Source organism: Bos javanicus, chromosome 13 (assembly GCF_032452875.1).
Source record: "Bos javanicus breed banteng chromosome 13, ARS-OSU_banteng_1.0, whole genome shotgun sequence".
Lineage (NCBI taxonomy): Eukaryota > Metazoa > Chordata > Mammalia > Artiodactyla > Bovidae > Bos > Bos javanicus.
This window is the reverse complement of record NC_083880.1, coordinates 66,135,653-66,160,944: the sequence shown is the minus strand read 5'-3', so window position 1 is coordinate 66,160,944 and position 25,292 is coordinate 66,135,653. Positions and strand designations below refer to the sequence as shown.

At 41.3% G+C, this 25,292-nt stretch overlaps 1 protein-coding gene and 1 long non-coding RNA gene across 6 annotated transcripts in view; one reads left to right on the top strand and one right to left on the bottom strand.

The window, feature by feature from the left end:
• The window catches only part of RPN2 (ribophorin II), a 52,467-nt gene that overhangs the window by 3,592 nt on the left and 23,583 nt on the right, over nt 1-25,292 (bottom strand). For all 4 annotated transcript variants that reach the window (XM_061437527.1, XM_061437529.1, XM_061437528.1 and 1 more), the window contains exons 8-16: nt 24,581-24,699; nt 23,779-23,884; nt 13,364-13,455; nt 11,529-11,643; nt 7,420-7,614; nt 6,055-6,141; nt 4,459-4,554; nt 3,057-3,132; nt 1,058-1,187 (exon numbers count right to left, since the gene is read on the bottom strand). In XM_061437527.1, coding sequence (XP_061293511.1) covers nt 1,058-1,187; nt 3,057-3,132; nt 4,459-4,554; nt 6,055-6,141; nt 7,420-7,614; nt 11,529-11,643; nt 13,364-13,455; nt 23,779-23,884; nt 24,581-24,699 — 1,016 coding nt within the window. The remainder of the gene's footprint in view (nt 1-1,057; nt 1,188-3,056; nt 3,133-4,458; nt 4,555-6,054; nt 6,142-7,419; nt 7,615-11,528; nt 11,644-13,363; nt 13,456-23,778; nt 23,885-24,580; nt 24,700-25,292) is intronic.
• On the top strand, nt 1,126-3,471 carry LOC133259692 (uncharacterized). 2 transcript variants are annotated; one of them, XR_009740481.1, is made up of 3 exons: nt 1,126-1,284; nt 2,589-2,771; nt 3,383-3,471. It is a non-coding gene; the product is annotated as an uncharacterized LOC133259692 (long non-coding RNA). The 2 variants fall into 2 exon arrangements; XR_009740480.1 differs by lacking the exon at nt 3,383-3,471 and having other exon boundaries at nt 2,589-3,133.

Genomic DNA, 25,292 nt, shown 5'->3' with positions numbered 1-25,292 from the left:
CAGCACAGAGCTGCCAAGTTAGGGCTGCTGCAGGGGCTGAGAATTGAGCCAGCTGCCACTGCGGGTGCTCTGGGAAGCCCCAGCGGAATGCGGGCAACCCCGGGAGAGGCAGGGAGCACCCTGGGCCAGTATTCCTGGGGAGGCCCTCAGAACACTCACAATGGATATCCGGGCAGGAAGGAGACATGTGGCTCTCCCACCCATATGGTCTCTGAGAAAGCTGCTCTGTTGATCTGCCCAACTTAACCAGCAGCAGCACTGAGGGTACATTGAGGGTACTAAGATACATTCTTCTAGCAAGAGTCCTGGAGAGGAGAACGCAGGGCACGTCTGAAAATGTTAACTTCCAAAGGTGAAAGCAATTCTGACCTTTTCTTATTGACCTTTACGTGGTTGAAATCACCCAAGTTCTAATAAAGTCAAATCAATGAGAAACACCAATGTGACATTTAAATTTACTTCTAATTCAGGTTCGAAAGTCAAGCTGCCAGCTAGCCGCCATCACGTTGGGCCCTGACCCTTTGTGTGAACTGAAGTTGTCTGGTTCTCGGGGACATGATGTGGGCCCCCGTGCAGTGCTCCCTGCCAGGGGCCTCTGCCCGATGCTGTTTTTTGGAGGGGAAGAGCATGGACCTCATGCTTAGGAGGAAAAGCTCTGGGAGGCCGTTGGGGTTACAGAGGAGTCCCTCTCTGGGGCATGGGAGAAGCATGGAGAAGGATTCTCTGTGGTGGCAGAGGAGAAAATGGTTACACTGCTAGCACTTTAACTACAATCTTCTGCCACCTGTCCTGATCCACTTTAATCTTCACGAAGCAATTATTTTCTTCTCTCATTCTAATGTGTCAGGGCATAAACTGTTGTGGTTTTAATATATTTAAAGCTTACCATCACAACTGATTTAAAATGCTTCTGTTTCAGGCTGGATTGAGGTGTCACAATGGCCCCTCAGGATATGAACCTTTTCACCACATACTGTTGGTTCAAAGAGCTGGGTGGACAGAGCTGACAAAAATATTTCTAAACCACTCTGGGCCCCTGACCTGCCCCAAGCCTTACCTCTTGATTGCCTGCTGCGCCAGCATCCGATTGCCAGCCAGAAACGTCACGCTGCCTAAGATGGCCAGGTACTTCAGGGTCTGGAACATGTTGAGTTGTGTCCAGTAGACATACATGAGCCCCAGCATAGCTACAAGGACAGGCGTCGTGAGAACCAACTGAATCAAACAGTGACACTGCCCAGGGCAGAAGACAACCAGAAGCCAGTAACCTCGGAGCCCGAACAGGTTTGTATTTATAGACCAGCTGGTTTTATTCCTTTCCTCTGATACCAGAAAATACGTAACTCAATATACTTGCTTCTCAGTCTTGACTACCAAGAAATTCGGAGGTAAGAACCAGATCTCAGTGATCTGATTCCACGTTTTTGCATCTCTGTTCTTAAATGACGGCTTTGCATTTGTTTTTTAAAATTGCTGTCAGGTTATATTGGGTTGGCCAAAAAGTTCATTCGGATTTTTCTGTACCATCGTCTAGAAAACCTCCAATGAACTTTTCGGCCAACCTAGTAATTTGGGATTCAGCTGATTTTTCAAATTCTGAATGAAAGCCCTCAGAATTAAAGAAATAAATCCTTTTCCTTTTTACTAAAAGTGAGAAATAGAAAAAAAAATTAAGGCTAATTTGCCATTGAAACTAGGAAGGAAGCAAGGAGGGCAGGAGGAGGGTTTAGCCCAAAGGGCTCAGGCCCAGGGATTCCCTGGTGGTCCAGTGGTTAAGACGTCACCTCCCAACGCAGGTGGAGCAGGCTGGATTCCTGATGCGGGAGCTAGGATCCCCACATGGCTAGTGGCCGAAAGACCAGTACACAAACAATGCAAGCAGTGTTATAACACATTCAATAAAGACTTTAAAAATGGTCTATATTAAAAAAAAAAAAAAAGGAAAATATTACAAAAAAAAAGCAGCTCAGGTCTGGGCACTGAGAACCCTGGGTTCTGACCCAGCCTCTGCCCTTCACAGCCACTTTATTTGTCTGAGCCGAAATTCTCTCACTCGTCAAACCAGGATCATAACTCCTGCCCTGGTCACCCCCATCAGGGTTGTGATGAGTCAAATGCGGGAATGTGCACAAAAAGCACTCTGGCACAAAAAGTCATGGCTCTAAACAAATTTATATTCAGGTTTTGTTTTCCCTGACCCAGGAGGGCTATCACTCAAATTCAGTAACTGGGCTGGAGAGAAAGGTCATCCTGTCGATTTTGCCCAGAAGGATGATGGATGAACTACAGCAGGGCTTCTTAGCCATTTTTGAGGTCACGGACCATTGTTAGAATTTTGATCAAAGAGACAGACTCTCTTTCCCCAGGAAAACAGAGATACACATTTGCCTAGAGTTTCAAGTGGTTCATCTGCAGACCCCTAAGGAATCTGAACACTACAGAAATGTGGGAGGGCTCCTACAGAAGTCAAAGAAATCAGAAAAGAATATTGAGGTCTTGGTGAAATGCAGGGGCCACCAATCCAATAGTGTCGAAAAGTTTCTGAAACGCTTAACTAATTTGTGAATTTACTGTCTTGTAACGTTTAGGTCCTAAGTTCTCTAGGGGACAATGCAGGACAGCGTGTTTGATTGTGGAAGGGACTGTTTTTATTACTGTCCGGACACAGCCGCCAGCAAATGTGAAGATCGATATGGTGGGGGAAGATAACCTTTGGAAACTGCATTAATGCTCTCCATCCAGGAAGATGGCTCAACGTAAAGATGCGATAAGTGAGTAATCTCTGGAAATGAACAGAGCTATTAACTGAGGGTGAAATGGTCTGCCAATGGCAGCCTCATACAATGAAACCCGATATAATGACAGCTGTTCTAAGCTGATGGGCCAAATAGGTTTATCATCATATTAACCGTTGTAAAAGGCCAGGAGGAAGAGGGAAATGTTATGCCATTAAGTCATTATAGTTAATAGGTTGTGGGTCTACTTAACAGGGTTTTGGCGTGGGCAGGCGAAATGTCAAAGGAGGTTAAACGGAATTAGCAGCCTGGGGCGCTTACCAGCATGTCCCAGGTGAAAGACAATTGTGCTGGGAGCAAAAGTGAAGTTGGAGACATTGGCACCAATCCGGATCCACTGAAAGATGGGGAGAAATAAATTAAGAAGACATTAGAATGTGAAAGGGAGGCAACCCACACTGTGCCATGCTAATCCAAAAAACAGCCCTAAGGGCTTCAAAATTCATAAATACTTGAAGGACAGGGAATTTGTCCAAGTGACAACCACCCTATTGTGAGTCCTAAGGAAAAAAGGCATTCCAACACCTGTTCGCAAAAGTGCTTGAAAATCATTTTTAACGACGGCAAACTTTTCTATTTTAAAACAGGTGAAGCCATGGAACGGAAAGGTCCAAAACTGTATTGATGATAAAGTGATGACACCCCTGCTAATGTCTCTAAGTTTTGGTAAGATAAACCCACTGGCAGCTGGGAGGAGGTATGCTCACTGTGGGTTCTTTGCCTTTTGAAATTCTGATTACTCAAAATAACAGGTGCCTAGGGTTGGTTTCTGAAAGCTTGTGGCATGCCTTTCAGATTTTGACCAAGCAATAATTCTTTTATTAAAATCAGAGGATTAGGAACATCGACAATTTTCCAAAAGTAAAATCTAATGAGTTTTCTATATGGTTCTCAAAATTCTCTGAACTTGGAGGATCTGCATCTACGTTTATAGATTCTAAAGAGACAAGGGGAAAAAGAGATGATTAAAAAAAAATATTCAAATAGCATGTTAAAATGGTAAAAATGTCCTTTCTCTATACTCCCTAAAAGGCCTTCTCCTTAGAGGTGACCAACACCAATAGTTAATGCCTTTTTAAGGTTTTTAAACATAGACGATGATACCGAACACCCTATCCTACCACTTGCCTTCTTCACTCAATAGGACATTCTTAACAACCTTGTCATATCCGTTGACAAGTACATAAATTTATCCATTGTTTTAATGAGCTGCATATTATTCCATTGTGTGGATGTACCATAATTTATTTAACACTTGCTTTTATGAGGACTTTAGGTTGTTTATAGTTTTGTGCTCCAAACAGTGTTGAAATGCACAGCCTCTGTACTCATTTTTTCTACAGCTATCAGCATCAGGTCTTGCTTTTTTCACACTTGGCTTCATCTGAACATTTGTACGGAGCATCCGTGTCCATATTTTGACCATTTATAATGGCTACCAGGTACTTTATCATGCCCCTTGTTAAGGGATCAGTTTTTTTGGCAGGTCCCCTATAGTAGGTAGTTTTATTTATTCTAAACTTTTTGGACCATCGGTTCAGGTCACAGCTGCTGGACCCCTTTGGAGCTGTGCTGAGGCCAGAGCACAGTCTCCTTTGGAACGGCTACATCTGTGGAGTCTGGCACCAGACACACGCTGCCCATGCTAATTACAGCAACTCACCAGAGCAAAGAGCAGGAGCAGGGGCGAGAGGATCAGCGCGGTGAATGTATTGGACACCACTGTGGGGGGCCTCTTCTCAGGCTCGCGGAACAGGTGCTGCCAAAAGAAGACACACCAGGAATATTCTACCATGTGTTCTTCCCAGCGGGGCTGCCATGTATACCAGGAGCCAAAACCCCAATGACAGTCAAGAGGAGGAAATGCCTTCCAGAGGCTGAGCCTTCCTGGCCATGAGCACCCCGTTAGCCTTTTCCCTCTTCCCAACACTGGCTTCTGCTCCCACTGGTCTCCTTCCAGGGACATCACACCAGTCCCAGCTCACAAATGGCAAAGTCTCTTTTCCCCTCCAAAACTCACTGCCATTTAGAGGCTAGAGGATGTAACCTATCAAGCAGCATCCACCTGGTAACAAAAATGGTACCCAAGCATCTGGATGACTAGGGTGACACATCCCAGGCAGGACGCTGGATTTCACAATGTTTCTGAGTTCCCAGGGTGGTGTCATCATATTTTGCTGACTTAAGTTAGCTAACTGCTGTATTAACGATTTTAAATTTTGAAATTTTCTTGCTTGCCAATGTCCAGTCAACCCAGCTCCATGACAAGGCAGCTCCACGTGAGACTCCTATTCCCAAATTTTTAACCTCAGCTCCTCTTTGCTGTCACTGTCACGAAGGGACTTCTAATATGGCCCGTGGCAGCTGCTGCTGCCTACCCCACCCTACAAAATCAGTTAGCACCCTTTGTCATCATGGTTATACGTTCCAGTGTTTAACTGCATTCCACATTCTTAAATGATGCTATAGCAACATCAGGAAGAATTTTAAAAATACTACTACTACTCTACCTTTTGGGCCCTTTGTTTTTTTATAAGTGGAGTAAGAGTCAGTAGTCTGCTTGGAACACTTCACCATTATTTCAGATTGTGAGTTTCCCTGTTACTGCAGTATAATCATTTCTGAGGACTCCAAAACAGTACACTGAGTGGATCCACTCAGTTTCCTTAACCAGGGCTCCAACTGTTTTAACAATTATTGTGTTCATTTTGTACACTGCTTTAGAAACTTTTCAAAGCTATTCTTTCCTTATCTGGGAACTATTTTGAGCCTCACAACAGTCCCATGGACTGGGCTGGGCAGGGATTTCTAATATTTGTGTGCAAGGAAGGTGAATCCCGGGAGAGAGGAAGGGCTGGCCTAGGGGGTGAAAGCCCTATGCTCCAGCTGAGTTGGCCACCTGTGGGCTCCATCGGCCCTGGTCTATGCAGGAACACAGAGGAGCAAAGCCAGACCTATCTGTGCTGTGGCATCAAGCAGTGATCTGAGGAATGAACCTCCTGCATGTTTAGGAAAAACAGACATAGGTTCTGATTTTGTCTCTAGTTATCTGCTTTCTGGGAACTGGCCGGCAGGCAATCTGAGCCTGTTTTTTTAAGCTCCAGGATGGGGCTGACATTTGCCCTGCCTGATCCACAGGGTGGCAAAGACCAAGCTACAACGTATCATCTAAACCACAGCCAGTGCCTGGGGCTCTGCTGCCCTCTCTCATGTGTCCATTTCTCCTCTGTGTTTAGCGAAGAAGCCCTTTGGGATGTACCTGAATTTCCTGTTTGGGGGTGAAAATGTTCTTGGACAGGACAGTTGACGGAACATCATCTTCAGGGAACCTGATGACCACATCAGCCTAAAACAATAAAAGCAGTGATGAAAGGCCCAGGGGCAGAGAAAGGGGTGAAACTCATCAGCAGGACAGTATCTCCCAACTCCCATCCAGGACTGTGACTGAAAGGAGCTCCAAGCAGTACAATCACTTCTGAGTCATTAGCCAACAAATTGAGGCAGTAAAAATTTCAAGAACAAAATAAGTATTTGTTGAAAATGCTTTTTAGAGCAAGAGTTCCAATTTTCTACTGGTCTGGTGAGCCCCACAGGGCTGTTTAATACAAAAATCCCAGTTGGTACTCAGGCTGTTACAGTAGCAATCAGAAACTGCTCCTGGGGAAGTATAATTTAGTCTCAGACAAAGAAAAAAAAGAAAAAGAAATGAAAAAGTGCTCTCATACAAAAACAGCCCAAAATCCGAGAAGAAAAGGAGCTTTGACTACAATAAGAAAATGCAGCTGCCCCTTTGTCTTGCACAGGGAGCCACCCATCCATCATTCAAGGCCTGGCATCTGGCCTCTGCTACCTTCCCCACCTCACCACCTCCTGCCCTTGACCAGATTCAGGTGCTCCAGCAAAGCGGACCCACTCGTATCTCACTGAAAGCACCTCAAACTTTCCTGGAGGCTGTCCCCCAGTGATCATCCAACAGCCCCTCGGATACAATCCTGAAAAAGCCCTGCAACTCTTCAACCCTGGCTCAAATGTCATGTCTTTTAAGAAGCCTCCTCTCATCCCACCAGCCCAAAGTGAGTTATGTACGTGAAATGCACTATGCAAACTATGAACACACCATGCAGCTGAAGGGTATTAGTTTATCCTGGTTATCCTAGATGGTTATTAGAATATCCTGCAATTCATTAGTCCACACCATAATGAATTGGAACTGGATTTCAAACCTCAGGCCCCTCTCCAGCCTACCCTGCAAGGGCACACTGTACCTCAAAAGCTAGAGACTTTATCTCTTATATCTGTGTATTCCCTGCAGTGTTTTGCCTGTAATATGAAAACCTTCTTCAAGTACAACTTTTAAAGAAATCTGCTAGAACCCATTAGGGCAAATCGATATACTTCATTCATTCACTCAGTCACTATTTATGAAGCCCCTATGACATGCCAGCCAGGCCATGTGCACGCCCCTAAGACTACCAATGGGACGAGCATGATGTGTACTTATTTATGGCCCTCTGGGTGGCATGGGAGAGGCCTGGGTACAAAGCCCACGCCCTGGAGAGGGGCCATCTTTGTCTGACTGTGGCATAGCCACTCCTGTCTGGGTGAAGTTAAAGGAGGCACATACCACATTCCACAGGATTGGGTTCTTCAAAGTTGCATCTCCGATGATCAAGTAGAGTGTGTAGGTGCCAGATGCAGAGTCAAATTCGAGCTTTCTCTCGGAGGTGTCCAGTTCAAACTTGTACACATTCTTGCTGTCCGGCTCTGCAACAAACACCACTTCCTGGCCAGTCTTCTGGTTGTGGAGTCGGACAAATGTCTGGATGGAATAATAACGCAACTTTTCATCTGATGATTTCAAAACTCCCTCCGGGCCCAGATCCCTGAGGCAGCAGGCTGTCAGCTCTTCTGTCCCAGTGGGAGTTCTGAGGTCAGCCAGCCCCACCCTGCTTATAGCTCCGAGATCAGACAGTACTTTTTGCAAGTACAAGAAATTTAACTTAGGGGTCTGGCCAAATCTCAACAACTTGTAGGCCGAATGCCCAGTTTGTGAATGATTTAAGCCCTTTGCTGAGGCTGTAATTTCCTCCTCCTGCCAGCCTTTTGCTGCCCAATTAACTTCTTCACTAGAGGGTGAAAAGAAGGGAAATGAGGTGAAACTGTAAGAAGCCCATTTTCAATTTCCTAGTGCCTCCAGCTAAAGATTTAGGAGAGGAGGCATGGGGATGGATAGCAAGGCAGAGTTCTCATCATGCAGGGCAGCCCAGTGTCAGAGAGAACCCAGGCTTGAAGACAATCAGATATGATTTCACTACTTAAGAGCTGTTATTTAACCTCCTTGAGCCTTGATTTCTTCATCTTTAAGACAGATTTAACTTCTACATGTGTTGTATCCGTATGAAGACTCACAGTAAAGTACGCAATGCATTTAGCGTAGGACCTGCTATACACTATCTAGTCAACAAACATATATCAATATGATGATACAAGTCTAATCACGTAATCCCCCAATGGTATAAGAAAATAAGGTTTCTGCACATAAGATGCAGCAAAACTTAATACACTCAGCTTTGCTTTCAGAAGTTTCCAAATAAAGAATTCAACAAAGCCGGTAGACTGGTTCCATTTTACAGATCATAAGGCATGGAGGATTAAATGAGTTGCCGTGGTCACACAGGTAGTGCTGAATCCACAGGAAAAAAATCTAAATCTCATTCATTACTCTACACCTGGGCAACAGACAACAACCATCAAAGTATTTAGGGAAAGAGACCCAGAGTTGTGAAGCCTCCTGGTTCCTGCAATTGTGGCCAAGAATGGGATTTAGGAGCCTGGATGCATGATCTTCCTCCTGTCACAGCCAAGCACAGGCAAGCAGCCAGGCTCACCCGCAAAATGCCATCTCTACCTAGGAGGTCTGTAAGCCAGGCTTTCTAGGATCTTGGATAAGACAAGTCTTCAGTTAAAGTTTTACTTCCTCACTAGCTCTTCCTGCACTAATCCTAATCCCACCAATTTTGTTTTGTATAATGACTTCTCTTCATATTCCTTCTTCTCTTGGGCTTTCATTGGCAAGTGTCATTTTGAGAAGGGCCTGGGAGATGCTACGGAGTTGAAGCAATAGTCATGGCTAAGTGGGGCTGACCCAGCTCTCTGGAGACTGGGGGTGGAGGGGAGAGAAGTTGAGAAGGGCAGGGACGGTGGTGCCAGGGGCAACCACTCTGGGCCTGGGCACGAGTGCAGCAGCTGCAGCAACGAGAAACAGAAAGCCAAAAGGTTTCCAAGTAAATCCACTCAGCTCCACGGTCTGTTTTGATGCTGCCTCTCTGTGTGGATTAAGTCTGCTAGCTCCAACTCAAGGACTACTACTAGAAAGCACCTAAGCCACGGCCACTAGGGCCCAGGTTCTTTCCTGTTTTTCCACACTCAAAGTATTTCTGGGATTTCCCTTTACAATACAACCATGGATGAAGCCGTGCACAGAACAGTTATTCTCAACCAAGTGGGAAGACAGAGGCAGGAAAGGAGGGAGTCTAAGAGAACAAAAGCTATATCAGATTCTCTGGGAAAAAGATATGGTTTGAGAATCTTTTCAATAATAATCATTATTTTACATATGGAAGACAGAAATGAAGCCTATTGCTTTCATCATACTTAGTAGGCACAAGTTAAAAAGTGCTGTTTTTGGACTTCCCTGTTGGTCTACTGGTTAAGACTCTGAACTTCCGGGGGGAGAGGGGCTCCAAAAAAGAAAAAAACTGCTAGTTTTCAGATTCTTACAAAATAGAAAATCTGTTTTGGCCAGAGCAAAACATACTTTGGTTACACTGCCTAAGTTTTCCTTTTTTCAAAATTATTTCAATATATGTTTTTATTATAGTCAGAAAGAAGAAAGAAAAAAGCTTCAATTAAATGCTAATCTGCCTTAAATATCTTTCGTACACTAGCTAATCTCTCTAAAAGAAGGCTCAGGGTTACTTACACACACACACACACAGAGAAGTCGCTCAGTCATGTCCGACTCTTTGCGACCCCATGGATTGTAGCCCACCAGGCTCCTCGGTCCATGGGATTTTTCAGGCATGAATACTGGAGTGGGTTGCCATTTCCTTCTCCATGAGCAAAAGAAGCCAGACACAAAAGACAGTATACTAAATGATTTCATTTACATGAAGGACAAACATAGGCAAAACAAATGTAGGATGATAGAAATCAGAGAGTGGTTGCCTTTGGGGTGGGAGAAATTGGACAGAAAGCAGATGAGAGAATTTTGGGGGCTGATAGAAATCCATTATATCTTATTTCTGGTGGTGGTTGCACAAACTGTATTAACTATACTTAAGTAAGAATACTTAAAATCTGTTATTTTATTGTCTGTAATTATACCCCAATTTAAAAAAAGACATTCTAGGATAAAAGAGCATGGTATGTTTATAGGTGCAAATGACTAAGATACTCAGGGCTGATGGTTGCTTCTTTTATTTAATTTTAGCCTAGAAACCAAGAGTTCAAACCCCTGTCCCCGTGATAAATTATTCCTGTGTTTTAATCCACAGCAATGAAAGAGTTATTTATTAAAGCCCTTTCTCATCATTATATGTGTCATATAGGGGACAGGGGTTGAAAACATCAAAATTAATGAAATAAATTTTATCTCAAGTGGAATAACTCAGGACATGTAAAAAAAAAATGATCAGCAGCATGTGAGAAAGGACATGGCAGCTGGTTTTAAAAACTTTGGCTGGTGGAATAAGAACAATTTGAGTGGGGAGAATTACTCAAATAAGCCTCTGTACTCTATTCCTTCTACCTCCAAGTTATACTCAGTAAGTTTTACCCCCCCCAAAAAATTAATAAAAAATGATTGGTATCTGAAAAACAAATCCTGGGACCACACATTATATTATGATATAAAGAACTTAATTCATGAACCTTTCTTTTGAATCATGATTTACTTCTACAGGCAAGGCACTGTGTCTCCTGCAACTCATCTTTATATCCTTAGAAGAATCTAGGCCAGGATCTTGAAATTAATGGATCTGCATAATCATTTACTGACTTGAATTAATAAATAAATGTACTGACTAATTAGTTAGAATTTAAGTCCCAATTACACGTTCTTGTAATGGGAAATTTACCAAAATTATTTTATAATATCTTCATATAAAATGTTTGAACCAGCAATGATCTCATTTGGTAATTTATGAGAAGTATATTTAAAAGGAGTACATGAAATGATATAGAAGTCCAACTCACCCCAGCTTAAAAATACAAGCATACTGTAACTATCTTCCTGGGTTTTTGAAAAAACGTATTTAAAAAGTACAATTGCTAAAAATATAAAAAACAAAAAAACCCACCAAGTCAAGTTTTGGTCTCTGTTTGGATCTCTAAATGATTATAAGAGCGCGAGTATACTATTTTGCACTGAACACCACACTGGCAAGATCAGAAAAGCTGTGAGATGAGAAGGAAACTGTTATTCCAGTGATGGAACCTCCTCTCCTGAGTATCACTCTACCAGCAGCTGAGACTTCAGAGGATTCTCACTATGAAAATCAGCAGTCCTTAGAGTGTCACAGGGGAGAACCTGATAGACCGTGAGGGTTCAGAGTGAAGACCTGAAAGCAGGAATTCAGAATTTTCTTGACTCTGTGTTAAATACCACATCCACACAACTATCGTGTACAGCAAGGTTTCATGCTAAGAGAACTGTCTGGGCTTGTTCCTGACCTGGTGAGGGGTGAGTTCAGCGCCAGTGTTCACATCTACCAGCTGGAAGAATAAGGCAAAGTTCTGGTGGCTGTCCGCGATGAATGTGCCCTTGGCTTTGGCTGGGTAGGTCACCCTGAAAGAGACATTTATATGGTAAGTCTTCAGAGAGGATCTCTGAGAACAGAGGGAAGGAGACCAACTTTGCTTCGCTGCCTAATTTTCTCTCTCCCAACTCTGTCTCTCAGTTCTAACACTTCTGTGGTCAAAAGAATGGAGAACTGTCTATGGCCCGAGGGCAAATGGGACTGATAAAGCTAAGATGGAGAAAAGCACAGAATCAACTTCCATCAGGGTCTGGGGAAAATGCTATGTGTGAGTCTCCAGGCTTTCACTTCAAGGATCTAAGGATTCAACCAAGCCAGACACCAGAGAGACTCACATGCCCTGCTGGAGGCTCCCGGGCGAACTGGAAAGCTGGGCTAGCAGAACCACAAAGATTAAAAAAAAAAAAAATTAACAGGATGGACATTAGCAGCCTATGTGAGCATGGTTGGGAAACCAGGAGGTGGGAGATGCAAAAGAATGAGGGCTATTGACAGCTTTTTCTTTTTTTAATGCTGCATTTTTTTTTTCCTTTCACACTGTTTCAACTATTTTTCTGCCTGAAATTGAGCTTTAAAAAGTCATTTTCTCCAAAGGCAGGAGTGATGAGAAAACTTTTCTCAGCTATCCCCTGAGATTTTAGGTTAAGATGGCCGGAGGATAAAAAAACAATCCCAATGGTTATAGAGCTCACAACTGGCTATATTTCCTGCTTATTTACTTATGAGTAATACCAACTCTTTATCTATATAGAGCATTAAACTCTGGAAAGCACTCTTACAGACATCATTCCAGTGGGTTCTCAACAGTGCTCTCATTTCTAATGTCACTATAAAAATATACAAGCCAGAGACAGAAAGCCTAGCCCTTTCACATGACTTAAAAGGAGTAAATGCCTGGACTCTAGTCTCTGGCTAACATCCCATTTTCAAAATGACCTTGAGGGTCCCCCTCCTTTTTGTGATATCTACAGCCACCCTAGTTGAGTAAATTTGGGGTCTGAATTCTACCCAGAGGTCTAGATGGGCATTCTACCAAGGATCTGGAAGAGAACTAAGAAGTGGGCTTCATACAATGTTCCAGACGAACTCTGATCAGTTACTAATGGTGACCTAGAAGTGTGTGCTAAAAAAGATGCTGAGTTCCACAATCACCAATGTTATGACTGATCAGTGATCTCCATGGACTGGAGGAAAGCAATCCCAGCCCTAGCGCTGGGTACCTGCCATCTCATCTCTAAGGACCTATGAGACATACAACTGATTTCAGACCCACTGTGGGCCACAGAGTGTGGCCATGAGGACCCTAAAACCAAGTTCAAGATTGTGAGGAAAAACAGATAACACCAGAAAATAAATTAATACACTGCTTCCTCCATCAATAAAGTTTTTTTTTAAATTATCATCTGAACTAAATAGTGTGCTTGGGAATAAATCTGATGCAGACTTACATTCTGAGGCGAGCTCCTTCCCAACTTGTGGACTGTTAATAGTTTGTATAATGTATACAATATACATACAATACAATAGTTTGTTCAGGGACTGATTGCCAATATAGACAAACCCCAAGTTTGTCTGGATGCCAAGCGGCACCCTTGGTGCGGTCCCAGAAGAATAATAGCCACTTTAATTTGGAGTACAAGCTGGGTCACTGCTGACATGGAAAAGATGGCTGGAGGGCCTCAGGGCCTTGGCATTGTCCTCCCAGCTCAAGCCTGGGTTCTCCCTGGACCTGGGAGGCATCCCACCTACCGCGTTGTTTTGGGGGCGATGCTCTGATCCTTATCCACAGTGGAGAGATCGACATTTGTGATGCCAACTTCAGTGGAAATCTTGACTCTGAGCTAAGGTGAAACATGGAAGAAAATCGCCAGGTCAACTGGTGAATAAACGAGTAATCAACATACATATCCAGCGTTTTCTCTTACTGGTGAGTCAAGGCAGGAAAAAATCCTAGGACAGGAATCTCCAATAATTTTAGTAAAACTGACCCAACCAGGTAGTATTTCCATCTCTTCAATCCAGAGGCCTAAAAGTAACTCCTTGATTCTTATCCCATCTTCCATTCTTTGGCTTTGGATGAATGGTATATATTAAAAAAGAAATGAAAAGAAACAAAGTGGATCTTTTCACAGGTACTTTAAAAAAAATAAGGGGGTAAAAAGTCCTTAAGTAGTAACCTTCAAATAGTTTAAATTAACAAGTACTCAATTCTAAGCCACTGAGATTTGGAATTTGTTACAAGCATAACCAATCCCTCTTGACTCTTTCAGTGTTTAAATTCTATACATTCCTTATAAACATTTTCACAAAGAGGAGCTAGCCAATGCTATTAAACAAGAAATTTTTTTAAAAATTAGATTCAAATAAATGTAAATTTCCAAAAGAGAAAACACGCTAAAAGTCTACTCAGGGGAACTTTTTTATTTAAAATTTTTATTTAAAATCAAAGTTAGAATGTGCAAATTATGCAATCCCAAAGCACTTTTAATCTGTAAACATATCTATGAGACTTTCAAATATTTGAAAAACTTGAATGTAATGCTTAAGGTAATCCTTGCCAAATCCACTGGTTTACAGCCTAAGTCAGGATGAAGGAACAGAGAGAGAAGTCTGGGCAAATAACTGAAGCAAAGCTTCAGCATTTTTCTCAAACACACTATGAAGGTGTGACAGCCTCAAATCAAGGGCAAAGAAGAAAAATTAAAAAGGGATAAAGATAGCTATCAAGTAATTCTTTTTAACAGCCTCTCTCCTGCCTCTATAATAACTATTTTGTGACAATAACCTCAATTATCAGGTTGAATAGGGGGTGTTCTGTTTTGCTCAAAAAGAAAAAAAAGAAAGCCCTAATTAAAGATTTATTACCAAAGGCCATAAGGATATTATTATCTCCTACTTTTGAATACAAAGCCACCTATTGGCAGAACTATGTTTAGCATCATAGTCTGTCACTGAATCTAGGCAACAGGGTGAATTATGGTAGGGGGAGGGGAACCGCTGGTCTTCAAGTTGAATAAACCATCAAGGAGAGAGCTAGAATCCTCTACTTTGGCCCTTGGGTGCTCTGCTGAGCAAACAGCTTCACAACTCATACAGGGCTCACAACCAGAGCCAACTTTGCTATTACAAAGCTCAATCCAGAGAGGCACTGACAGGACTTCCATTTGGAGAAAACCTGGAGTGGAAGGCTCAAGCAAAGCAGTCAAGAGCTTTGCTTAGCAATGCACCCCACTGAGATCACTTCCCCACAACCCCCCAGAGCATCTGGAGCACCCAGGTGCAGGGACAGAGACAGCGAGATGCACTTCCTGTCCTAGAGGGAAGCATACAGGCAAAGCTAAATTACAACGGAGCAGGCTGCTGCCTTGGTGGAGGGAGGGACAAAGTGATACAGAAGCACAGCAGGAGGATCAGGGACCCAAGTCGGCAGCGCTTGGATGGGGAGGGAAATGGGTAGCAGGAGGGCTTAGGCAGGCCTCCAGTTTAGGGAGAGGCAGGACCTGAGCAACCACTCCATGCTATAATCTGTTTTCATAGGTAATTACTTTGCAATCTTCATCAACATCAACTAGATAATTCCCTCTTCACTTCTCACTCTCTTACGGACTCATTTAATCTGTAAATGTGCTTTTAAAATCATCATCTCACCTAAATGTCCATAAACAGGAGACTAGTTAAATAAATAATGGGATATTCACGTACACTTTGAATTACTCTGGAGCAATTAAAGAGAACACGGTAGGTATCTATGGACAGATAGGAGATATATCTCCTACTTTTGAATACACAATCACCGATTGGCAGAATTATATTTAACATCACCTGTCACTGAGTTCTGGCCACCGGTTGAATTATGGCAGGGGAGCGTGGAGGTGGGGAGTAGTGGGAGGCCATGAAGCTGAACAGACCCCAAGGGGTAAGCTGGGAGGCTCTACTTTGTAACAAAAGCAAAGAATGTAACTTTATAGAATGATTGTTTTTGTGTAAATAAGAAAGAATGTGCATACATTCAATGATATGGGCATTCTTCTTTTTCAAAGTAAATACAGTTAACTGTTACTAAAGGAGAGGGACTGGATCAAAGGAATGAGAGAAGGCTTTTATATTTCATTACATACTTTCTTACACTTTGAATTTTTAAACTACATGCATAGTCCACTATTTTTTTTTTTAATAGGGCTTACCTGAGCAATGACACTGTGTGACAAATACTTTCTTCTTTATAAACAGTTTTGTATTAAAAAGTACCACCCAATAAATATAATTAAAAAAAACTGCTCTCCCTTTCAACAGATGGATAAATACAAACAGATGTTTAAAGATTTGTATAAGGTTCCTCAATGTATCCTAATTATAGTGATAAAGAAGCCATCAACTTGCGGGTTTTTACTTAGAATCCTGACTATAAGCTTTCAATAATAACATGGTCACTAAGGCCTGCTAATCAAGATTCAACTGTGTGTTCGTTCGGAAGACTTAAAAGCATTCACAGCAGAGACATGGAATAATGAGGGCAGACTGCAGTGAGCTCCAGTCCTTCTGGGATTGCTCTCAGCCCTAATTTTAAAAGGCCCCCCAAGTTACAGCTTCCTGTGCTGCACAGAAACCATAGGGCTGCTCTTAAATAGGGAACAATTTGAAACAAGTCCTTCTGCCCCTAAAATCTTAACTGCAAATGGGTCTCTGGAAACATTTAAAAGAAAAGCTTTTTTATGCTACTCTCTTAGAGCAAACTGAGAAATAAAAATCACGGTAACTTTTTTCAAAGCCCTGTTGTAAAGAGTTCAGAGGAGGATCCCTGTCGATTAGCTGCTCCTTCTCCTTCCTTCAAACTAACACTGCAGGATTCATTTTTTTTATAATAGGAAAGGGACTTGTTTAGCCACTTTAAATGCCACTAAGCCTGCTTTACAGTGAATCAACCAGTCCTTCCTTTGCCTGTGCTGCACGCCACATACACCTCAAAGTTTTAATGCCAGGAAATGCAGTCTTTCTGCTGAGAGTAATAGCCTCCCTGTTTAGCTCATTACTGTCAAAAATAATGGTGCATTAGGGGCAATTAATGCTAATGACAGCTTCTAAAACCCATGCTTCCCCTGACAGCAAGTCCAATGTCAATGAGTGCTATTACAGGCCTTCCACACCAAACCACTCTTAATGCACTCTGACCAATGTCAAGCATCTCTCAGGAGAGTAAACAGGACCTGCTGACCCGCTCTGAGGTTCTAAGTGTGACTACTACTGAAATTACAAAGTAAAGTTGCATATGTGACAGAGCATGCACGTGCGTGCACACACACACACACACACACACACACATGCATAAAGCTTAATAAAATGAAGAGGAAGAGAGGAGATTTGTAAGACTTACTCAATCACTGAAAAGAAAAAGGACAGCAGTGGCCTCAATGGGAGCTTATTATCTTTGCACGAGTAACAGAGCTATAAGGCATTTCTGCTATTCTGTACTTATTTAATTTTTCCAGCAACCACAGAAATACTTGCACAAACACCAAATTTGATGTTACAAAAGGTCAAGCTGTTCCAACAATCAAGATAGTTAGGTACTGGTATAAGGATAAAAGTATAGATTAATGGAATAGAACCGCAAGTCTAGAAATTAACTTTATATTTACAGTCAATTGGTTTTTGACAAGGATGCCAAGACAAATCAACAGAGAAAGAACAGTCTTTTCAACAAACGGTGCTGGAACAACTGCTCATTTACATGTAAAAGGATGCTGGATCCCTACCTCACATCACACAGAAAAATTAATTAAAAATGGATCAGAAACTTAAATGTAAAAGCTAAAATTATAAAATTCTTATAAGAAAACATAGGAGTAAATCTTCATGATCTTGGATAAGGCAACAGTTGATTAGATATGGCACTTAAGTCAGTGCTTCTTTCAGTGAAAGAAACAATTAAAAATATTGGGGCTATTAAAATTAAAACCTTTTGCGCATCAGAAGACAACATTGAGAAAGGGAAAAGACAGCCTACAGATGGTGAGAAGATATCTGCGAATCATATGTCTGACAAAGAACCTGTATTAAGAATATACACAGAACTCATAGCTCAGGAATATAAAAAGACAGTGGAGTAACAAAAGGAAATAAGAGCTATATAGATTCAGTTCAGTTCCGTCGCTCAGTCGTGTCCAACTCTTTGCGACCCCATGAATCACAGCACGCCAGGCCTCCCTGTCCATCACCAACTCCTGGAGTTCACTCAGACTCACGTCCATCAAGTCAGTGATGCCATCCGGCCATCTCATCCTCTGTCGTCCCCTTCTCCTCCTGCCCTCAATCCCTCCCAGCATCAGAGTCTTTTCCAATGAGTAGGAAGGAAGAAATAAAAAGACAAATTTTTAATGGGGAAAAGATCTGAATAGACATTTCTCCAAAAAAGATATACAAATAACCAATTAGCACATAAAAAGATGTTCAACATCATTAGATATCAGAAAAATGCAAATCAAATCATAAGATACCACTTCACACCCACCTAGGAGGGTCAAAATGAAAAAGACAGAAAATAACAAGAGTTGGTGAGGATGCAGAGAAATTGGAATGCTTATACATTATTGGTGGGAATGTAAAGTGGTACAGCTTCTTTGAGAAACAGTGCCCGTTCCTCAAGAAGTTAAACGTACAGTTATCACATGACTCAGTACTTCCATTCCTAGGCATAAACCTAGAAGAACTGAAAACAGGTGTTCAAAAAAAACCTGTAGATGAACATTAACAGCAGCATCATTTATAATATCCAAAACGTGGAAATTTCCCCACATGTCCATCAACTGATGAACGGATTAAAAAATGCAGTATATCCACACAAGGGACTATTCAATTATTTAGCCATTAAAAGGAATAAAGTACTGATACATGCTACACCATGAATGAACCTTAAAAATATTATGCTAAGTTAAAAACACAAGAAGCAAGATATTGTATTATTCCAGTTATATGAAATGTCCCAGACAGGCAAACCACAGAAATACAAAGTAGATCAGTAATTGCCAGGACAGAGAGGAGGATATATTCTTATAGAACAAGGAGTGTCTACAAATAGACACAGGGTTGCTTTTTGGGGTGACAAAAATGCTGTGGAATTAGATGGTACTGATAGCCACACAACTCTAGACATACTAAAGATGCTGAATTATATACTTCTAAAGGGTAATTTTCTGGTATATCCTCAATAAAACTTGTTTGAAAGAAAAAAGAAAGCTGCTTTGTACAGAATAAAAGGCTCACCCCTAAAAAGATGAATTACCACAGTTCTAAGGGTCTTGGAATGCGGGAAAACATCTTTAATCTTCAGACCACTCCATCCTTTTCTTCTCTTAAGTGGTCTGAGATGGAAGCTAAGCACTGAAAAAACAAGAGTTGGTCTCTGCCCATAGGGAGCACCCAGCTCAATGAAAAAGCAAAACTTACAAGCAAACAATGGTAATACAATGCAGTAAAAACAATTATGGACACAATATAAAATACCATAGCAACAAAAATAAGCCAAGTAGACTGAAGCCCTAAATATAAGGGGAAAATAACTTAAAAACTCTTGGAAGAAAATACTAGAAAATACTTTTTGGATCTTGGAGCAATGTAGAATTTTTTAAAGACACAAAAAATACAAACAATCTAGGGGGGGAAAAAAGACTTTTAAATTAGGCTTCACTGAAATTAATTTCTGGGCATCAAAAGATGCCATAAAGCAACACTAAGGAATTATATCTGATGCTTATAACTAAGGATTTACTAATACATACTGCTTCAGAATATATGCAGCACCTAAAAAGAAAATCAGTAACTAAAAGACTAACAAACCAAAAGAAAAAGACAAAAGATACATGGCAATTCAGACAAGAAACCTAAATGGCCAATAAACACAAGAAAATATGCTCAATCTTACAAGTAACCAAAGACAAACATTAAAACAACAACATACCAGTTCATATTTAACAGATTATCAAAACTCATCATACCAGGTACTGATAAGAATATGAAGAAAATAGCAATTTGGCAAAACATAAGAAAGCTGGAAGATGAACATATCCTATGATCCCACAACTTCACTCCAGATAAATAAAACATGCATGAAAAAATGTACTAAGATGTTCACAGCAGCACTGTCTGTACCAGTGAAAGTCTAAGTGCCCAACAACAGAAAATGAATTAATAAATCCAATGCATTCATAAAAGGAAGACAATTTTATGAAAATTATTTATATTTATGCATAGCTCTAAGTTTGACATGCATAAATATGGCTGTCATAAAATTAATATTGAATGAAAACAAGCAAATTGCAAAAGGATGCATATAATGAAGCATATAAATCTGGGGAAGATGCAAATCAATGCACTATACTGCTTAAAATGTAAAAACTGGCGTTGGAATATACACTTCAAATGTGGGCAAAGAGGAAAGAAAAAGTGAAGAATATACAGAGAGCTTAAGTTCAATCTATAGGGTTTTATTACTTACCAAAATAAAACAAAATGAAGGAGAGGGGTTTCCCTGGTGGTCCAGTGGTAAAGAATCCACCCGCCAATGCAGGAAACACAGGTTCGATCCCTGCTCCAGGAAGATCCCGCATGCAACCAAGCTGTGCGCCACAGTTCCTGAACCTGTGCTCCTGAGCCCAGGAGCTACAACTACTGAGCCCATGTGCAGCAACTACTGAAACCCGGGTGCCCTAGAGCCCATGCTCCACAAGAGAAGCCACCGCAGTGAGAAGCCTGCCTACCACAGCTCGACGGTATCCCCACTCTCTGCGACTAGAGAAAGCCTACACACAGCAATACATACCCAGCACAGCCAAAAATAAAATAAATAAACAAAACAAAGGAGAAAATATAGCAAAATGTTTGGGTTTGAGGGAGACAAATAGCTGGTAGGTATATACCAATGACACTATTCTCTATTCTTCTCTATTTTTGAAATAGTCTAAACTGAAAAAATAAAAATAAAATTCTAAGGGAGCACTGAAGGAACAACATTTGAATTAGACCTTACAGGATGAGTACTTCAGCAAGGGAGGGGAAGAACATTCCCCATGGAGGAAACAGATGCCCAAGTGCATGTGCAGGTGGAGTATAGATGAGGACCAGTATGCAGTCAAGAGCAGCTAGAGCTGAGCGGATGAGGATGTAACCACAATGAAGGATGCCCATGTGCCTTGCGTGGGGGGCCTTCAAAAGGCACACCGAGGCGTCTAGACCTTATTCATATGCAATAGGGAACCAAAGAAATGTTTAACCACAGGAACACTGTGATTTTTATTATTCTACTGGTGTTTATGGCGCTTATGAAGTAGAAGGGGGCAGAGACGGAAGACAATGAAACTTGCTGGAAACTACCTACCTATTTACTTGGGATCTACCCAAGTGGGACCAAAGAACAAAGGAATCATGGAAAAGCCATTTAAAGGTGGACTCAACAGGGCTTGGTGACTGACTGAAGTCAGAAGTGGAAAGGAAGAGAGAGATTAAGAATGGTGATGCATGGGTATGGCACTTAAATTGGGTATATCAGTATCAAGATTGTACAGGTAGAAGGAAGGTTTCAAGCAAAAAAAAAAAAAAAGTTTGCCTTTCAATGAGTTCAGCTACAAATAACAAAAATAAGGCAGGAAACTAAAAGCGAAAGAATCTGACTTTTAAAGGTTAAGGCTACAGTCTATGGGTCGCTATGAGTTGGACATGACTGAGCGACTTCACTTTCACGCACTGGAGAAGGAAATGGCAACCCACTCCAGTGTTCTTGCCTGGAGAATCCCAGGGACGGGGGAGCCTGGTGGGGTGCCATCTATGGGGTCGCACAGAGTCAGACATGACTGAAGCAACTTAGCAGCAGCCGCAGCAGCACACACTACAATACTTTCTATCCAAATCTGTGTTAGTGAATGAACTAGGATCAGATGTCTCCTGCCTAAAAAGGTCAGACATGAGGGAGAGAAAAGGCAGAGCGATTAGAGTTCCAGAAAACATCCTCCTTTCTACCGAACTTTTAATCTAAATGCTGAATCTATGTTAAGTAATGGCCCGCTTTTAAAAAGGTCAAACTTTCTAGCTTTGTGTCCTTTCATTAAAGAAAAGTGACACAAGGCCAACCGGAGGAGCTTTCCAAAGGCTGAATCTGGGATAAAATGAGCAAAAAATAAATGATGACAGTAACGGATTATAAAATATACAATAAAATAAGAATCCATGAGTAACTAAATACAGGGAGAGGTGGACAGCGTTTTCTTACAGTGAAATTCCAAGTAATAAATGTAGACGGAATGAAAGAGAAAAATCACCTTTTGGCATACACCATATTAATAACTCTTGTAGGCAAAATCGTCAGGGTATGTACAGTCTCAAAATATCACTATCTACAGTCTCAAAATATCACTTCAGCAGACACTTAATTACAAAGCAGAAAAAACAGCAACTTTACAATAGAGAAACCTAGTAGATGCCACCTTAACCAGGAGATGAAGGTTAACATCACCAGCAATGAGACACACCAACAGCATATACTTCCTAACAGGACACACTGGGAAGGAACATTGCTTTTAGAGTATTTTTGCATGACCTGAATTTAATTATGAGGAAACAGCAGACAAACCCAAAGTAAGGAACACTGTATAAACTAACTGGCCAGTACTTTTCAAAAGTGTCAAGGTCACAAAAGACAAAATACCCTAACTGGAGGAGGGTAAAGGGTCATGGCAACTGAAGGAATATGTGATCCCAGGTTGAATCTGGGACCAGAAAAGGGACATTAGTAAGATACCTAGTGGAATCTGAATTAAGTCTACACAGATCAGTTAATAGTATTGTATTAGTGTTAATTTTCACATATTGAAATTATATTAGTTATATAAAGTATACATTTGGGGCAGCTGGATAAGGGGTATACAGGAATTCTGCATACCATTTTCGCAATTTAAGACAGAAATGATTTCAAAATGAGAAAGTTTAATTAACAAAGAAAAGTCAGTGGAAAATGACATCTGAATAGTGAAGAAAACAGCTGTCGCAAATAGCATATATGTAACTATTGAAAAGGCACTGTAACACCACAAGTTCCCCTGACCCAACAGAATGTGGGACAGTGTGGCCAAGGAGATGCAACAAAGACAGTGGCAGAAACATGAAGAAATGACAGCTCCAAGGACCAAGTAATACTACGAACAGGCCGGCAGGTACAGCCGCACACAGGTCTCAGCCTCTGAGCTAGCTCAGTACTCACCAGGGCACGTAACTACACCAGCACTGTGGAAGGGATTCACCAAGCACAGACAGGCTAGAGGTTTTGGACAAATTACTTTACCCCTCATCAGTGAAAGGAAAAGGACTCCACGCATCTGTTAGGACTGTTGTAAGAATAAAATAATACAAGCAAAAGCACAGAGAACTGTGCTGTGTATGTCACATGCTTTCATGCTGATGACCCTCAGGCAGAATCAGAAAGGTTAAACCGTGTCTCATAGTTCAAGAAAGTAGGAAAACGTGTAATTCATCTTCAATGAACTTTTATCCAAAAAGATAAAAATGAAAACCACAGTGCCTGGAGGGGCAAACGTCAATTAGCTGAGAAAACCACTAATGTGAAATAACTCATTCTCACAAAGCATCAGATAAATGAGGCAGAGCTTTCCACCCTTAAAACCACTTGGATCTTCAACACAACTCAAGACAGCTAAACATGTGAAACACAGTTGATTAGGAAGGATTACCGATTTTCTTTGGTATTTCACCCACACAGCCTCGCTGTGCTGCTACCGGTCACTTGATGCTTTTGGTCCCCTTAATTAGCACCAAGCCCATCTGTAAATCTATCAAGGCCAACCATAGAAAACATCTTAAGAATATTTATATCTCAGGGGAATTAGGGATGATTTTAATTTTCTCTACTTCCTAAATTTTATGTTAAGAGAGTAAGGCTAAGTTACAATGCAAAATGAATAACTGACAAATCCAGCTGCCTATGATCAAGTTCTTGGCTGAGTCTGTCAAAGAGCATAGTTCAGACCTACCTCTCTTAACATATTCATTTTAACTGGGTCATAAGAGAGGTCAACACATGTAAATGGTTAATGCCATGTGCCTGTATGGTCATTTCCTTGGGTGTATTAACACGGCAATGGGGATGACAAGAAAGCACTTACCTCTACAGTATTTGCAATGTAACGGTTGTCACCTTCAACTTTGACAGAGAAGTCATAATAACCACTGGAAAATTTGACATTCATGAAGTTTAGCTCAAAAACATCCCTGTTAGGAATGACAGTGGGGTTAGCAACAACTTGCACAGGAAAATCACAAACGGACACAACAAACAGGCTGCAAAGTGCAGCATTCCAGGGATGCACCACTTTTTTTTACTTTTCCACTTCCCACCCATCTTGGGCCACCTCCTGTTCAATCACGTATTATTATGAGGGGCAAACTTCAAAACCACCTAAAATGACCTTCTCTTTCAAGTCTCTAAAGTCTTCTTTTTCTATTCCCTACCCACCCCTCCTCCCAGCTCCTAAAAATCCCACCTTCTTCAGGTAAGTCTTCCACAATTACATTTTGTTTTTTTAAAGTGGAAATGTTCAAAGAGATTGGTGTAGGGTAGTATAATTGTAGGTAATTTTCTGCATTAATTCTACTTTCCTGTGCTTTTTGAATTTCCTAAAAAGGGCATATCTTACTTTAACTTACTAATTCAAAACTTAAAAGTTTCCTACAAAAACTAACCCTTAATTTTTTTTTTAATTACCTAACAATAACACGCAGCCATTGAAGATAAGACTACGGAAGTATATTAAGCCTATGGGGGAAATGTTCCTGACACATTGTTATTAATAAAGCACAATCCTAAATGTAGGTAACTTTGGTTTTATGATCTGGGTTATATTGGCTGCAGGCTAACTTTCCAAAACAAGTATGTCAGTGCTCTGCAGAGATGTGCTCAGGACTTACCCGATGAGGGTGAATGATGTCTTCTGAAGGACTGTAGCTCTGGAAGCAACAGATTTCGCATGTTCTAGTTTAACAGTAGCCTGAGTCAAAGGCTGGGACAGAACATTGGTGACCTGCAACTGGAAATACATTTCAAAATTATCTGTAGCCACAGAAGCTGAGGGGGTACGGATTTTTGCTTCTAGGGGTGGAAGCTTTATCCACAGGGAGTGAGCTCTGCTGAGGGAGAATCATTTCATTTCAAGAACAGTCTCTAACCTGTGGCCTACTATCTCTGAAGGATCAAACAGAGGAAAACACAATTAGTTCGGAATGACATAGATTACAGAATGTTAGGGGTGGGGGAGATCTTAAAGATGATTTTACCCAATGATCTCATTTTTCAGGTAAGGAAACCAAAGTCTAGGGAAAGACAATGACTGGCTTCAGATCACACAGTTAACATTTCCTTCTCTCTGATCCCCTGATCTTCCCACTCTACTGCTCTACTATAGTACTTAAAAAAGAAAAATTATTAGCAAGAAAAATACTTTATGACGGTATGGGCAATGAGAAAACTGAAGAAATATGGATAATGTTAGTAACAGTCATTTGTTAAAAGTCGACTATTTGCCAGACACCAGGCTAAGCACTTGTATCTATCCTACCACCAATCGTCTGAGACAGCTGGTATAATCTTCACTTTACAGATGAAGAGGCCACAAGAGGATAT